The 17,300-nt window shown below is 37.9% G+C and overlaps 2 protein-coding genes across 2 annotated transcripts; both read left to right on the top strand.

The window, feature by feature from the left end:
- Positions 1-268: 268 nt before the first annotated feature.
- On the top strand, positions 269-1,858 carry LOC132140364 (C-X-C motif chemokine 11-1-like). Its single transcript, XM_059549151.1, has 4 exons — positions 269-422; positions 1,013-1,139; positions 1,295-1,405; positions 1,521-1,858. The coding sequence occupies exons 1-4, from the start codon at positions 356-358 to the stop codon at positions 1,594-1,596; spliced, it is 381 nt and encodes a 126-aa protein (XP_059405134.1). The 5' UTR covers positions 269-355; the 3' UTR covers positions 1,597-1,858.
- A 5,826-nt stretch (positions 1,859-7,684) lies between these two features.
- On the top strand, positions 7,685-9,781 carry cxcl11.1 (chemokine (C-X-C motif) ligand 11, duplicate 1). The gene is made up of 5 exons (XM_059549152.1): positions 7,685-8,388; positions 8,807-9,033; positions 9,128-9,254; positions 9,339-9,431; positions 9,545-9,781. The coding sequence occupies exons 2-5, from the start codon at positions 8,976-8,978 to the stop codon at positions 9,555-9,557; spliced, it is 291 nt and encodes a 96-aa protein (XP_059405135.1). The 5' UTR covers positions 7,685-8,388; positions 8,807-8,975; the 3' UTR covers positions 9,558-9,781.
- The last annotated feature ends 7,519 nt before the right edge of the window (positions 9,782-17,300 follow it).

Consider the following 17,300-nt stretch of genomic DNA (forward strand, 5'->3'; position numbering starts at 1 on the left):
ATACAACACTCACTTCTAAAAGCTAGGTTTAGAAAAGGTTTATTCTGACTGGCAAAAAAAATATTCATTCTTCTTGACTAAAGCAAAATAAATAAATATTAATAATAATGATAATGTGTTATTTGTGCTGTCTTTCTCTCTACAAAGTCTTTTAAATGCAGATATCTTTCAAATGTTAAAACAAGTGGTAATTTGTGTTCCGGCCATGCAACTTCAACTTCATTATCAAGGATGATGGATGTGTTGTTAAGAACATTTCATTGGAAGATTGGAAAATGAAAGTAAGTCTGTGCTTTATAAGGAACGGACTGTATAAGAAGGAAACTTTTCTTTGGAGCTGCCTGTGAGGTGAATCATGAATCAGGTTGTTTGCACACTGGTGTTTGCTCTGGGGTTTGGAGTGACTCTTACACACTCTGCAGGTAAGCTGATATCTATTGTCTTACATTTGCATCATATATACACAAAACAATAAGTAAAGCATTTTAGTTGAACCCCTTTAATGCATATTGTTAACGTGTAAAAAAAAAAAAAACCTCCCCCAAAAAACTTGTTTTTTAAAGGTCATTGTTGTCCAGGAAGGTGTCTGACCAATATTTATTTTTTGAGGACAATCTGACTCCCCATTACAAAACTAAGGAAATATTCAAACTTAGATAGACGGTTCATGTTTAATTAAAGTATATATACATAATGTCTGTCCTTATTGAAAAATTCTATAGTTCATCAGTCACTGTACAAAAATATTTGTCCACAGAATGCAGTGATTTTCCAGTCAGAATGATGCATTCCAGAAATCCACCAGATCTTATGTTTGTTAATGTCATTAATTGAATGAAGTATTTCTGTCAAACATATCCAATATGCATCATATCAAATATCTCCTTTTTTGTGTGTTTTGGTATGAGGTTTATTGTCTGTCAGTACAATCAGTGATTACCGGCTTGGAACAATAGTTTTCCTGACCTGGATCTGTTGTGTAGATTAGTTTTTAATTTTAATTGTGTTATAGGGCATGCAGGGGGGTTATCACAACGCTGCTTATGCAGAGGCAAACTGCCAAAAGCAGTGAAGCCCAAATGGATACATGAAGTTGAATTGTTCCTACCAAGTCCCTCTTGCTCAAAGACAGAGATTATGTAAGTATGCATACTATGAGTCCTATTACAAGATAATGTTTATAAATCTTTATTTTCTTCTATAGATTCAGTATAATTAATGAGTGAACAATTGCAAGCCCATGATTGCAATAAAACAATTGCTTTTGTTTTTTATCTTTTCCTCCCGATCTTAGGTTGACTGTGATTGTGAAAGGAAAGGGAAAAGGAAAGGAGGTTAACAGAAGGTTAAAGATGTGTTTGGATCCAAATGAGAGACAAGGACAGAGATTATTGAAGGGCAAAAGGTGAGATATACATCACTGTTACACTACTACTTACTGAATGTATATAACCAATGGCTATGTTTATATATTATGTTATTGGAATTAAATTATGTGCCGTTGTGCTATCTTCACTTAGAAAGCTGAACAAAAAGCAAAGGAAGAGAGGAAGAAAAGAGAAGATTAAGAAGTTTGATGACAAGGGTTCTTATTGAAATTATTCTGCTATAATACACAAGACTTCAATTCCATTTAGCCTTAAATGTATTTTTTTTTTCTTTATATCTATTTATTGTTTTGTGATTTTCTCTGATGAAACTATAATACAGGCTTGTTTTAATTGAGGCCAGTGAACATTTTGTTCTATCAGAAATTATGAGCACATTGATATTTTTGAGTTTTGAGATGAAATGCTGTTTTGGTTAAGTATTGTATAGCTTAAAGTATGTCCATAATAACTACTTTATTCACTTTTTTTTTTTAACTTGTATTAATTCATTTTTATACAAACCTTTCTAATCCAGAGGGAATCTGTGTGGGATATAACCATGAAATAAAAATAATTCATGCTAATTTGGTGTTTTGTTTATATAGTATGAAACATAGGTTAGTATGTTATTGGTATAAGAACATATAGTATGAAATGTTTTTGGTAAAATAAGGATGAATCACAATGGACCTTGACCATTAAGTCTCACGATAACTACCACAATGAAACCTTTATCTCATCTTGCAGTAGTCTGTTGCTATCTATTTATACAGTTTTCATTTAAAGGAAAATCTCATTTAAACAATACAGTTTTTGTCATGCTCATAAGAATTCACACTTTGTTATGGAAAATGAAGAACTTGCATGTGAATTGAAAGCTTTGTTGAGTAGTACATTCAGCTGAACTTTTCTGTCAGAATTCTGCCTATGCGGAAAAGACCTTGGAACATCTTATCCTGCTGTTCACACACAATGTGTGCATTTATGGGAAAAGACCATAGTTATCTGAATGTGAAAGCAAAAAAGGCCACTGTAGTTCTGTAACACATGCATTTTTAGCTTTTGGAAAAAAGCAGTTGAAACCAAAACAATGGCATATGTTTATACCTGATGTTATCTCCAACCTAATCAGGTTGAAAACATGGTCAAGCTCCTCCAGGATGGCACATACATACGTGCCATCCATATGTGAGAGGGTGGGGGGGTCTTCCAGAGATGGACTACCAACTGGAGGAGAAGGCAGAGGGTATAACTTCATGGTGGAAATGACAGGTTCATTATGAAATCCCCTTCACAGTCACAGTGACCTGTACTGCAACAACAACTACTCCACACCATCACAAAAATACAACTGAGGACCATCGCTAGATAGCTTGTCAACACATTCTCACTCCCAACTCATCACATTAGCCTATCACTTTTTTCGTCAAACAGGGTGCCACTGCTTTCAATAAGAAACCTATTGCATCAAACACAGAATATCACCACGATGAAATTATTGGAGTATTAATAAATATCTGTTAATAAATATTTAGACAATACATAACTGTGATTAGTTTTATGGAGTTTTATGTTGTCAAAAAGTGGGTAGGTGTAGAGTTTATGGGCTTATGAAAGTTTGAATAGGCCCATTATACACTTAAAATTTTTGAGAATAAAAGTAGAGTCCTTAGTCCCTCTGAGTCCTTAGCCATCTTCAAGAATTGGCTTAAAACACATCTCTTCCATCTTTATTTGACCCTCTAACTTTAGCACTCACTATTCTAATTCAATTCTTTAAAAAAAACCTAACTAGCTTTCTAATCGTTTTGTATATGTTTTCTTTTCATTTATTATACAATTAACAAAAGCAAAAAAAAAAAAAAAAAAAAAAACAACAACAAAAAAGATCTCTAATTTTTTTTGTTGTTTTTTTTGTTGCATTTGCTCTATTCTTTTTTCTATTCTATCTGTTTTCTTTCTTTTTATTATATTATTTAAAATCCCTTGCTACATGTACTGCATTTAACAAACTGAGACTTATCATAGCACTTGTATATCATTGCTCCTTTTTATTTTGATTGCTTCCATTGTCCTCATTTGTAAGTCGCTTTGGATAAAAGCATCTGCTAAATGACTAAATGTAAATGTAATGTAAATGTAAAAGTGAATACACACATACAGTATCACTCTAAAAAACACTGGGTTATTCTTTTCAACCCATATGCTGGGTTAAGACCGCTGGTTAAGGACTTTGGGTTGTTTTAACCCAATTTTAGGTTGAAAATTGGTCTTGATCATAACCATACCCTGATAGCATGCACTTCCGGGCCTTATCTGGGCCAAATATGGCACATATGGCTGAGTTCTGGCACTGGCAGAGGTCATTTGGGCCAGATTTGGCACACACACATCAAGTCAGTTCTGGCATGTTGTATGAGGGCCAGATGTGGCCCATGTGTGAGAAACTGGTTTTAGGTTGAGTTCTGGCTTGTTGTGTGTGGGCCTGACATGACCAGATGTGCCGTTTTCCAGGGAAATGTCCTGGAGTACTGGACCCCCATTATATTTCATCTTTATTTAATATATATATATATATATACACACACTCTGTCACGTTCGGTGATACAGGAAACAAGTAGAGGTCCAAGTGCAGGTATGATGTTTTATTGAGGGCAAATCCAAAAGGGTAAACAGTCCAGGCAGGGTCGAAACCAGAGTATCCAAACAACATGAAACAGAACAGAACACACGGAAATGGCAAGACTACGGATATCATCAAACATTTAGACAAGGACTCCGTGACACAGACTCAGACAGACCGGGTATAAATACACAGAAGGATGATGAGGGAACTGGAGACAGGTGGGGAACAATCAATTAACTCAAACAAGGAGGAAGGTGACCAAATAAGGGTACAGGAAGTGATAAGGTGACAGACACCGTGGGAAAGGAGGACACCTAGTGGAAACCCAGGGAACACAACCCAGACACTGTGACAGTAACTCCCCCTCTACGGAGCGGCTCCCAGACGCTCCACGACAGACACAAAACAGAGACCAGGAGGGAGGCTGACAGGTGGAGGCTCAGGGGGAGGGACGGAGGGCCAGACTAACAGAGGGGAACAGGGACAGAAGTGAACACATAAAACAAAAAACAAAAACAACAACATGAAGCTCCCCAGGGCGGAGCGGAAGACCACCACAACCGTATAGTGAATGCCAGAGTCCTCCAGGGCGGAGCAGAAGACCACCACGTCCGTGTGGTCAGAGCGGAAGCCCCCCAGGGCGGAGCAGAGGACCACCACGTCCTCGTGGTCGACGCCAGAGTCCCCCAGGGCGGAGCAGATGACCACCACGTCCTCGTGGTCGACGTCAGAGTCCCCCAGGGCGGAGCAGATGACCACCACGCCCCTGTGGTTGATGCCGGAGTCCAACAGGGCCGAGCAGCAGACCACCCAGTGACTTGACTTGACTCTGAAAGTTCAACGGTGACCCGCCTTGTCTCTGGAAGGTCAGCGGTGACTGGCCCTGCCTCTGGAGGGTCAGCGGTGACTGGCCCTGCCTCTGGAGGGTCAGCGGTGACTGGCCCTGCCTCTGGAGGGTCAGCGGTGACTGGCCCTGCCTCTGGAGGGTCAGCGGTGACTGGCCCTGCCTCCGGGGGGTCCACTGGGACCTGACTCGACTCTGGAGGGTCCACTGGGACCTGACTCGACTCTGGAGGGTCCACTGGGACCTGACTCGACTCTGGAGGGTCCACTGGGACCTGACTCGACTCTGGAGGGTCCACTGGGACCTGACTCGACTCTGGAGGGTCAATGGGCACCTGACTTGACTTTGGACTGCCTGTGGAGAAGTGAGACGGCTCGGCTTCGGGCACCGCCTCTGGAACGGCCTCGGGCACCGCCTTGGTAACAGCCTCGGGAACGGCCTCGGGCACCGCCTCGGCCTCCGGAACAGCATCGGGCACCGCCTCGGCCTCCGGAACGGCCTCGGGCACCGCCTCGGCCTCCGGAACGGCCTCGGGCACCGCCTCGGCCTCCGGAACGGCATCGGGCACCGCCTCGGCATCGGTCACCGCCTCGGCCTCCGGAACAGCATCGGTCACCGCCTCGGCCTCCGGAACGGCATCGGGCACCGCCTCGGCATCGGTCACCGCCTCGGCCTCCCGAACAGCATCGGGCACCGCCTCGGCCTCCGGAACAGCATCGGGCACCGCCTCGGCCTCCGGAACAGCATCGGGCACCGCCTCGGCCTCCGGAACAGCATCGGGCACCGCCTCGGCCTCCGGAACAGCATCGGGCACTGCCTCGGCCTCCGGAACAGCATCGGTCACCGCCTCGGCCTCCGGAACAGCATCGGTCACCGCCTCGGGGACGGCGACAGCCTGCTCGGGAACGTCCTCCTGGACGGCAGCGGCCCGCTTGGGAACGTCCTCCTGGACGGCAGCGCCCTGCTCGGGAACGTTCTCTGGACTTTGAGGAATGGTAGGCGCCTGTCTCCTCTTCCTCCGCCCTCTATGATGGTGAGTCGGTGGCACCTTGTCTTGAGACTCAGGCGTTGAGTCGGCCATCTTGTGCTGTGGCTCTGGGCTGGTAGCCATCTTGTGCTGTGGCTCTGGGCTGGCAGCCATCTTGTGCTGTGGCTCTGGGCTGGCAGCCATCTTGTGCTGTGGCTCTGGGCTGGCAGCCATCTTGTGCTGTGGCTCTGGGCTGGCAGCCATCTTGTGCTGTGGCGCTGGGCTGGCGGCCATTTTGTGCTGTGGCTCTAGCTCAGCAGCCATGACGTTAACCGTCTTGGGAACCTCTAAGATCCTTGATAGCATCTCGAAGTAATCGAGAAGGGTGTCAGCGGCCATCCTGGGCGTTGGTGCTGAGCTGGCAGCCATCTTGCCCTGTGGGGTGAGGCTGGCTTCCATCTTGCCTCGTGGTGCAGGGTTGGTGGTCATGCACCGCAGCGGCGCTGGGTTGGCGGCCATCTTGTGCTGAATTTCCTCTCGCCCACCTCCTCCTCGGTGACCTCCCCTGGTCCCGCGAAACACAACCAGGCGGGTTCCTTCAAACCGACTATCTCTCTCCCGCTCGGTGGCTGGGGAAGAAGCGTTAGTCGACATACTGCTGGATCTCAAGGTTTTGACGGAGTCCTTCTGTCACGTTCGGTGATACAGGAAACAAGTAGAGGTCCAAGTGCAGGTATGATGTTTTATTGAGGGCAAATCCAAAAGGGTAAACAGTCCAGGCAGGGTCGAAACCAGAGTATCCAAACAACATGAAACAGAACAGAACACACGGAAATGGCAAGACTACGGATATCATCAAACATTTAGACAAGGACTCCGTGACACAGACTCAGACAGACCGGGTATAAATACACAGAAGGATGATGAGGGAACTGGAGACAGGTGGGGAACAATCAATTAACTCAAACAAGGAGGAAGGTGACCAAATAAGGGTACAGGAAGTGATAAGGTGACAGACACCGTGGGAAAGGAGGACACCTAGTGGAAACCCAGGGAACACAACCCAGACACTGTGACAGTAATCAAACATTTAGACAAGGACTCCGTGACACAGACTCAGACAGACCGGGTATAAATACACAGAAGGATGATGAGGGAACTGGAGACAGGTGGGGAACAATCAATTAACTCAAACAAGGAGGAAGGTGACCAAATAAGGGTACAGGAAGTGATAAGGTGACAGACACCGTGGGAAAGGAGGACACCTAGTGGAAACCCAGGGAACACAACCCAGACACTGTGACAGTAAACTGGAGACAGGTGGGGAACAATCAATTAACTCAAACAAGGAGGAAGGTGACCAAATAAGGGTACAGGAAGTGATAAGGTGACAGACACCGTGGGAAAGGAGGACACCTAGTGGAAACCCAGGGAACACAACCCAGACACTGTGACACACACACACACACACACATACATACACATTTCTTTGTCCAACACAGACTGTTATAAAGCTGTTATAAAGCTGCAGTGTTATGCAGAGTCAAATCTCAAAATTGGCCTGTGGTGTGATTGTCACAAGCATGGTTCAATAAATGACAACTTAAAAATAAAAGAATTAAAAATTTAATAAATACATCAGGCATAATTTACTATTGTAGTAAATGGCAATCATTGTTTTTTTTATAGACAGTGACATCATACAACCACACAAAGTGTTGAAATTATAAAACAGACTATTTACTTATCCTTACTGATGTGAATACACCTCTTATCTGAAAATGGATAGAGTTTAATGTTTTATTTTTTCAAATGTTATTCTCTTTTTAGGGCACTGATGAAGAACAGACGGCGACTGGGATGAATGTTGGTCAAAGAAAAGAATGTCCTTTCCCCTGATGCAACAGTGGTTTTAAAAGAGGACGCTGCCCTGGATGATGTAAAAGATGTCACATGCTGTGCTGATGGGACTTCTTCATGACCACATCAGTTGTGCTAAAGAGATTGGTTTAATGCCTAGCTCGATTTGGATTAATTTTAGTCTAGCAATGTAGTAATTTTAAACCATAAAAAAGCAACCCAGCATGCTGGATTAAACATAGTAACCCAGCACTGGGTTCGTCCCTTTTTGACCCTGTGCTGGGTTGCCAAAATAACCAAAATTTGGTTGTTTAGACATGTAACATAACTAACAAAAATTTTCAGAGACATTGTGTTTATGTATGTATACAGAGAATTACATGCGTCATTGAAATGACGCATAAGGCAAACAATTGAATCAAATTAAGTACCCTGTATGTCGATAAATGATGCTAAAAGTATATCTTGAGCGTTAAACCATGACACTAAGGGATCCTGAATAAATGTGGAGTTGGGAGTGAAAACTGCAGGGTCTGGTTTGGTCCTGTAGGAAGCCATCATCGGTGTAACATTTGCTAAATCCATAACCATTTTTAGGTCACAGTGGGAGGGCGGCAAGCAAGATGAGTTGGAGCAATAGTGGACCAAAATTGTAGCACTATTACGTTAATAAACAAAACAAAATGATCATCCAAACAGGATATAGCCTAATTCACAGATGGTAAACACTCTTAACAGCAATCGCTAACCATAAACAGTGCCAAAACCAAGCACTGAGCGAACTGAAGGTAATTTACATACAAACTAATGAACAAAACTAGAAACAAGTAAAGATATGAATATGTATTTACATGACTATATTTACATTCATATAATTTATATTATAAATAAATGTATTTAATATATAAACATTGCATATTTTCTGAAATACTGTATATACATGCATGTGTGTGTATTTAAATATACAGAATGTGATTAATTGCAATATATATATATATATAGTCAATCCTCAATTTTAGTTTATAAAAAAGCCACCTTGTTTCTTATTACAATTATTATATCTCTTATCAATTATATATTATTCATGATGATTTTCTGGCACCCAAAAACTGATGAAATCACTTCAGTTTATTTCCCAGAAACTGGAACTGGAACTGGAAAGAGTAACAGATCTTATGCACTTGAGCAGTGAACAGGGAAATCCCAGAGTGTCTCTGATGTAGCATATATAATGGAGCCAGTCAGCTCATGTATTCACATTTGGTCAGTCAAGTGGCTTAAAGTGAAGACCTTCAAGAGACTGAAACAATGAAGACTGTGGCAGCTCTACTTGTTTTTGTCAGTTTGGCCATTGTTGCTATTGAAGGTAAGATTGTTTGTGCTTTTTTATTTTGAAACATTTTACTAACTCAGCACAATCAAATTAATAATTTCCGTCATTTATTTCTATCCTCATCCAGGGAGGCCTGGGATTGGAATCCAAAGATGTTTATGTCGTGGTGCTGGTCTCAAAATGGTGAAGCCAACGCTGATAGAGAAAATTGAAATTCACCCTGTTAGTCCATCCTGTGGACATGTGGAAGTTGTGTAAGTACATGATTATTTCTTATTGAATTTAAGACATTATCAATCTAAGTTCTCTTTAAATAACCTGATGATGTGTCTGAACAGTGTCACAATGAAAAACAATGGAGGTCGAAGATGCTTAAACAAAGAGTCGTTGTTTACCAAGAACATCATTGCTATGACTGCAAAAAAGACCAAGTGAGTCTTATCAATCACATAACAATTGATATTGAAGACCTGAGCTTCACATCTTATTATAAAAATTAGGAAATATAATGGAGTAATGTTTATTTATGTTTCTTCTTTTTTAGGAGTGCTCAGTAAAATGTGTGGAGGTTGTGGCCACTGTGGACGCTGTCATTAAAAAGCTGTATTGATTCTTTAATTTATAACAATATAAATTATATTACAGTATTTTATATATTATATTTACACATTATGTTATGTGTTTTTAATTTATTTAAAAAAAAATGTGTTGGATGTCATTTTGGATGTTTGTTGTTAAATGTCAGATAAAATTTTCAAATAAAATCTTGTGAAGGTTTGATGATTTTTGTGTTAATGGTCTTGGTCATTGGCTCTTGAAGAGATATTAGTTATGTTAAATGTCTCTTTGTGTGCAAAAACTAAACAGGAGACTAGGAGAGAATTAAAGATGCAAAGCTATTGCACCCCCCCCCACTCCCATTACCATTTAATACTTAAAAACAGTATGTTATTTCCACCTAATATACACATATAAAAACAACAACAACAAAAATAATAAGAATATACAATTTCAATTGCAATATACAAATACAAATGCTTATTTATATGACATCATCCTAAAAACCGAAGTTAGCGCAACAAGACTCAATATGAAACAACAAGGGAAACTGAGAATGGAAAATATCTCAACACCACAAATCAAGGGTGAACATGGAAATATCCCATTTCTAAAAATATATATGGTAGAAGAGGAAGGGGACAAAAACAACACTGTGAATAAGTTTTCATCTGAGTCTGTAGGAGTGTGTTCACCAGTCACAGGTAAACTGCAAAAATGACCTGTCACTAAAAGAAGACAATCCAAATTTAGCACCCAAAGGCTTGTTCACACAGGAAGGGGATGAATCACAGTGAAATGATTAAATGTTTTTAAACTTTCAACTTCTTTTGACCTGACACAATGTCTTAAATACACATTCAGAGCATACTTTATGTGTGAGATGTGGTCAAAGAAATTGGGCTATAGGCTGTTCATTGCATGAGATGCTTAAGTCTTTCAAGTTAGTCATACAATATATATATATATATATATCAGGGGTGTAACGGTACGTGTATTCGTACCGGACCGTTTCGGTACAGGGCTTTCGGTACGGTGCATGTGTGTACCGAATGACCGAAAGCAATATTTTGTATACATAACATAGGTACATTTTCGTGTTTCCAAACGAACATATTAAGTGTCGGAAGTCTTCGTGTTCAGCGCAAATCCCGCCCTGCAGCTGATTTTAAGGCCGGTGACACACTGGCTGCGTGGCGTGAGCGTGGCGTTTCTGCTGCTTCGTGTTTTCTGTGTCTTTCCACACCAGAATCGTGCCTGACGCGGCGCTGACACGCTGCTGCTACTGTAGGTGACATAGAGGGAGACCGCCGACAGACCAGGCTCTTGTCTTCATGACAACAATATCTATACTTCATGTTGAGCATAAATATAAAGCCTACTGATAAAGGACACCGTCAGCAGTATTGATGGCAAAAAAGACTATGTTTGACAGGTGCAATATATGCCAGTGTGTCACCGGCCTAAGGTTTCCAAAAGGCATCACGCGAGTGTGAACATCACTACAACTAGGAAAAAACGATTGTAATTCAAAGGCAGCTCCCGTCGGCATTTAAACAGACCTTTGCTCTTAATTCCGATCGGTCCAACGCAATAACGAAACCTTAGCAGGTCTAAAAACTGAAACTGTTGATGCTGCACTTTACACTTTGGAAAAGTTATATATATATTTTAAATATGAGCAGGCCTACAAGCTGGGATTGGTAATGCTGCACTGTAATCATAGTTATTTATTTATATTTTTCATTATATTTTATTATATGATATTGGTTTGAGACTGAGACTATTTTATTTAATGGAGAACTTTGCAGCAGTATTTTATTTCTTATTCTTTTTTTATTTTATATATATTTTATAAAAAGTATTTAAAAAAAAGTGTAAACAAATTGTTAAAAAAAGGTTTATAGTAATAAACAACCTGCAGTTTAATGTTTGCATTTCTTTCCCTTACTGTACTGAAAATGAACCGAACCGTGACTTTAAAACCGAGGTACAGTACATACCGAACCGTGATTTTTGCGTACCGTTACACCCCTAATATATATATATATATATATATATATATACAGTACAGATCAAAAGTTTGGAAACATTACTATTTTTAATGTTTTTGAAAGAAGATTCTTCTGCTCATCAAGCCTGCATTTATTTGATCGAAAATTGTGATATATTATTACAATTTAAAATAATAGTTTATTATTTTAATTTATTATACTTTAAATTATCATTTATTTCTGTGATGCAAAGCTGAATTTTTAGGATCATTATCACATGATCCTTTAGAAATCATTCTAATATGATGATTCATTATCAAAGTTGGAAACAGTTCTGCTGCTTAATTTTTTTTTCAGAACATGTGATACTTTTTTAGGATACTTTGATGAATAAAAAGTAAAAAAAAAGAAGCTATGTTTTTAAAATATAAATATTTTGTAATAACAATATACACTACTGGTCAGTAATTTGGGGTCAGTAATTTTTTCTTTCTTTCTTTTTTTTTAAAATAAAATCAATACTTTTATTCAGCAAGGATGTGTTAAATTGATAAAAAGTGATAGTAAAGAAAATATATTATTAGAATTTTTTTTATTGTTAATAAATGCAGTTCTTTTTAACCTTTTATTCATCAAATATATTAGACAGCAGACCTGTTTCCAACACTCATAATAAATCAGAATATTAGAATGATTTCTAAATGATCATGTGATAGACTGGATGTTACATGTGACACTGAAGGCTGGAGTAATGATGCTGAAAATTCAGCTTTGCATCACAGGAATAAATTATTTTTTTAAAGTATATTCAAATAGAAAACTATTATTTTAAGTTGTAATAATATTTCACAATATTACTGTTTTTTCTGTATTTTTGATCAAATAAATGAAGGCTTGATGAGCAGAAGAAACTTCTTTCAAAAACATTAAAAATAGTAATGTTTCCAAACTTTTGGTCTGTACTGTATATATATATATATATATGTATATATATTAAGACTGGGCATAACTTTTTTAAATCAATTACATATATTGGTGTAATTTGAATCTGAAAACTAAGGCTGATTAACTGTATATTTTGAAGGAATTTTTCCGTAATTATTTTTTACAGGTGTTTTACCAGTGTTTTGAATTTTACACCTCATTGCATTGTGTTTTAGAGTGAACAGAAATGTCCGTAAAATCAATGGATAATGTCATGTCGTGTAATGAGCTGCCTGTACAATTTATTTTTTCACAGTGTAGGAAAGAAAAGATAATTGCAATATCCATGTCATGCAGATTTTAAAACACAGTCTTAGCATAATGACTATGTTTATGCAACTGCCCCTCAATCTCATTTGAAAATTTAACTATTTTGTGTTTTGGTAAATTGGTGGCAAAATATGTAAACACAAAGAATCGAGATTGTAGCTTATGTGTATAAGAACCAGGCTGGGTTCATATGTATTAATCATACTAAATAGCATGTTGATGACAAAGTTTAACAATCAGCACCATTGTGTGCTAGACTTACACATACTCTTAACCTACATGTTCACAAAATACATCCTTATTTGTATGTTGGTCTTCTGCTTTTGCATTAGAAATGTAACAGAAAATATTAAAGTAAATATTTTGCTCATGACGTCAGTTTGCAAAAAGTTTTTCCCTCTTCACAAGTGTGAGCTTCTTATTAAGACTATATTTCATCTACAGAGGTAGTGAAAACAGATGACTGATTTCTCTGAAAACAGAAGTTGGGTTCACGTTGGACGTGATGTCACTGATTTTCATCATCACATTGGTCATTTCATAGTCCAAAATATTGTGTTTAATGGCAGTTTAAACATTTTAATAATTTATGCACATGGAGTTGACCACATCTAACTGTTTGCTGTTGTCTGACCAAACAGTATTATAATTAAGGGTGATTGCCAGTATAATGGATGCTATAGTGCTTGTGCAGGGATTTTACATTTGATACCTTCATTTACCTTGGGCTTCAAAGTGTGTTTTAAAGAATTTACACCAACTTCCAAAATTGCTGTAATACTAATTATAATTCTTCCTCATTGGCCAGGATAATCTTTGCACTAAACGACACAAGACAAAGTCAGGGCATTTCAAAGAAACGGGAAATCAAAACTGATGTGCTTGTGAAACTGAAACTGGGAACTGAGTCCGCACTGTAAATCCATGATCTTCTGACAGCTATAAATACTGTTGCTCAACTAGCAATAACAGTCTTAGACAATCGTCAAAACTTTAAAAAAAAACAATGAAGACTGCAGCCGTTTTTGTTTTTCTTTCCTGTCTGCTTGCAACAGAAGTACAAGGTGAGTGTTACCTATTAAGACCTATAATTTAATTTATTGTATAACTGTATCTCTTAAAAATATTAGTTTTCATCATGCTGTTCTGCAGCCTATAAAGTACAATCTTCCTTCCAGGGCAGAAGTTTCCCAAAGGCAGGTGCATCTGTGCTGACAAAGGAGTGAATGTAGTTTTACCAAAGAACATTGAGAAGGTTGAAATCATTCCTCCGAGTCCATCTTGTGGGAGACAGGAGATTATGTAAGGACAAAAACAATGGTTTTATTTTTTTTATTATTGATCATGCTGCTGTCTCAACCTCTTAAACACCTTTAGCTTATCTTTCCTTTTTTATTTCCAGTGTCAATCTGAAGAGCACAGAACGGAAATGCTTGAATCCAGAGTCTAAATTCACACAGAATTTAATCAAGAGGGCTCTTGAAAAGATGTGAGTGTAAAAAACTCTTTGTGGTTTGTTTTACCTATTGGCAATTCTGAAATGAATAAATTATATAAAAATAATATAGAATATTTTAAATGATATATAATGAACTATTTCTGATCTTTACAGGGCCCCGCAGTAGATGCTTCGTGCAAGACTGGATTAGCTGCTGTGTTATAATGCCAATGAAGAACATCCTCAGATGCTGACCTCTAGCTGACAGTTTGCATACATTGCATGAGTTTGTCTAGAACACATATGTATAAACTGTAAATATTTTCTGCTTGATAATTTATGCAACTGATTGTGATATAGTAATTTTAAATTTCAAATGATAAAATTATAAAAACAAATTTAAATATATATTTAATTTTGTATCTAATTTTACTTTCATGTTCATAAAACAAATAAACACTGTTTTTGCTGTTATACAGTCCACTTATGGTGTTTATAATTTCATTGTCCATCTGTGTCCACTGTGCTTTCAAATAAAAGTTTTTGTCTTCCATAAATTCTAGCTCTTTGGTCTCTGTTAATTATTCATGTGAAAACTGTTTTAGCATAAAGAACAAGGATGCATCTTCTAGAAATGGAAACATTGTCTGAAACCCCATTCATTCATTCATCACAAGTGTAAATGCATTTTGACAAATTAGTTTAAATTATTGACATACAAATCCAATAACATTATCCCAGTCAGAGTGATATGTCTGAATTACTTATGAATCATAAACTGGCCTATATTTTTTTTATATACTGAAATGATGTCATAATTGCATGTAAGTTGAATTCAGATTAAATAAATATTATTAAATTCTACATTATATTTAATTAGGAGTAGCTTATCAGTGGTGATTATGTTAAAGGCAGGGTAGGTAAAAAATGTATAAACAACTTTCTTCCAAATTTGTTTAAACTTTCTATATATATCAATGCATAATTAAAATGTAAGTACTCTGATAAAAAGAGTATAAAAATCGAGTGATTCTAGACCGTTTAATCTGTATTAAACACAGCTCATTATTTCCATTCGGGACGAAACATAGGATTGGCTTAGGCGACTGTCACTCTCTCGCAACCATGGCAACCACCCTTTTGCCACACATGACCTGCCCACTTCCGCGCGCACGTTTGATTTGAGGAATTCAAGAGGCACGGATCCTAGGAATACCAAAACAATGGCAGAGAAACAGCAAGCAAAATTCACAGTACCAGCCTATGCAGTTAGTGAAGGCAAACCAGGCAAAAAAGGAAGACAGTAACAGTACAAGAAAAGGCAATGAACAAAAAGTCTTTGGATAAACAAAGAAATAAAACGCAAGTTAATATCGGCGTGGCTTTCCAGCGATGGCGAGAACTGAGGGAACTCAAGGGGCTGAAAAGTGACTCCTTGATGGCTTTATTTCTGCTGGACAGGTAAATCTTTCTTTTTGTATTTTGATCATACATATTTTTTTGTTTATTTTTTCATGAAGCATGTGTCATTAGCACACGTACCTGCGTAATATAGCTAACATAACATTACTTAGCGAGTCGTAGTAGAGACGATAAAGCCCAGAAGGGAGGGGGTGGAGTGAATGGAAATAATGAGCTGTCTTTAAAACAGTTGTGAGAGGTCTACAGACACTCGATTTTTATACTTTCTTTTTCAGAGTACTTACATTTTAATTATGTATTGATATATAAATAAAGTTTAAACAAATTTGGAAAAAAAGTTTTTTATACATTTTTTACCTACCCTGCCTTTAATGTACTGTATGTCCATATAGCAGAAATTTACAGTAAAGTTGACGTATTTCAACAAAAGATTATGCTGTTCCATAGTGTTTCTAAGATGAAGAATGCTGTTTTTGTAACGTGAAATATGAATTGCAAAACAAAAGTTGCCGTCAAATATTACATCTAAATTTTTGACTGTAGAAGAAGTAACAGTATATCTGTCTAGATGGAAATTTTAATCTAATAGATGCTGTGTACTATGAGATTCTGTGTCTTATAATAATTTAATAGGAGAAAATGATTGGTCTTCAAATAATTTACATATTTAACACACTATTAGCTTAGTTAGTTTAAAAGTTTCATCTGGTCTTGTTGAAATGTATAGTTGGGTATTATCTACATAACAATGGAAAACTAATCACATATTTTCTAATAATATTACCAAGGGACAACATGTATATTGAAAATAGCAGAAGGCCTTAGACAGATCCTTGTGGCACTCCATGCTTAACTCGTGTTAACTGATAATACCAGCATGCATTGTGCAAACATAATAAAAATATGTAGCAGTCGAAGTGACATTTCCAGATTTCACATAAAGTGTTATTTTTGTTCAGTTTCAGTTTTGCTTTTCATCATCATGATTTTGCTAAAACATTAGCTTAGACTTCAACACAATGTCTGGTTAAGATGCTATATAAAGAAAAGGGTAGTGAAAACACTTGATAACATTCCAGTAAAATTTCAGTGAAGACAAAAAAAAAGTTTTGTTTAATGAACTGATTTGCAGTTTTTGTTTTTGTTTATGTTTATGCCAGTTTATCCTCAAACTTACCTGGCTCACCAGTCAAGTCTTATTTAAAAAAAAAACATGACCCAGGAGTGCTTAGAGATTAACTATACAATAATTTATGGACAAATAACTCACACACATTATCGGCCAATATATGTCATCATCTTTTACCATCAGATGTAACAAATATTGCTTAGACTGGCCTGAAAATAAAGAGGTAGTGAAAACAAATGACCATCTTCCACAGAAAACACACGTTTTGTCCCACATCCTTGTTTGTGGTTTCTTAATGCCTCCATAAATAAATTAAACATCTACATGCACAAAAGCAAAAACAAAAGATCCCAGCCACACTTTGTGATGATGGAGATGGATCATTATTATTATTTTATTAATTTCACAGACCAAAAATGACAGTAACAGATCTTGTGTTAAATAGGTAAAGGTAAATGTTTAGAAATTTAACCAACTTGCTTGAAAAACAACAATTTTTGGCTAG

Source organism: Carassius carassius, chromosome 5, assembly GCF_963082965.1.
Source record: "Carassius carassius chromosome 5, fCarCar2.1, whole genome shotgun sequence".
Lineage (NCBI taxonomy): Eukaryota > Metazoa > Chordata > Actinopteri > Cypriniformes > Cyprinidae > Carassius > Carassius carassius.

Bases quoted from the DNA above. Each gene is read 5' to 3' on its own strand.
- LOC132140364 (XM_059549151.1), top strand. From the start codon at position 356: ATGAATCAGGTTGTTTGCACACTGGTGTTTGCTCTGGGGTTTGGAGTG. The intron at 423-1,012 runs GTAAGCTGATAT...ATTGTGTTATAG, and splicing joins GACTCTTACACACTCTGCAG to GGCATGCAGGGGGGTTATCA. The intron at 1,406-1,520 runs GTGAGATATACA...ATCTTCACTTAG, and splicing joins AGATTATTGAAGGGCAAAAG to AAAGCTGAACAAAAAGCAAA.
- cxcl11.1 (XM_059549152.1), top strand. From the start codon at position 8,976: ATGAAGACTGTGGCAGCTCTACTTGTTTTTGTCAGTTTGGCCATTGTT. The intron at 9,034-9,127 runs GTAAGATTGTTT...ATCCTCATCCAG, and splicing joins GGCCATTGTTGCTATTGAAG to GGAGGCCTGGGATTGGAATC. The intron at 9,255-9,338 runs GTAAGTACATGA...GTGTCTGAACAG, and splicing joins TGTGGACATGTGGAAGTTGT to TGTCACAATGAAAAACAATG.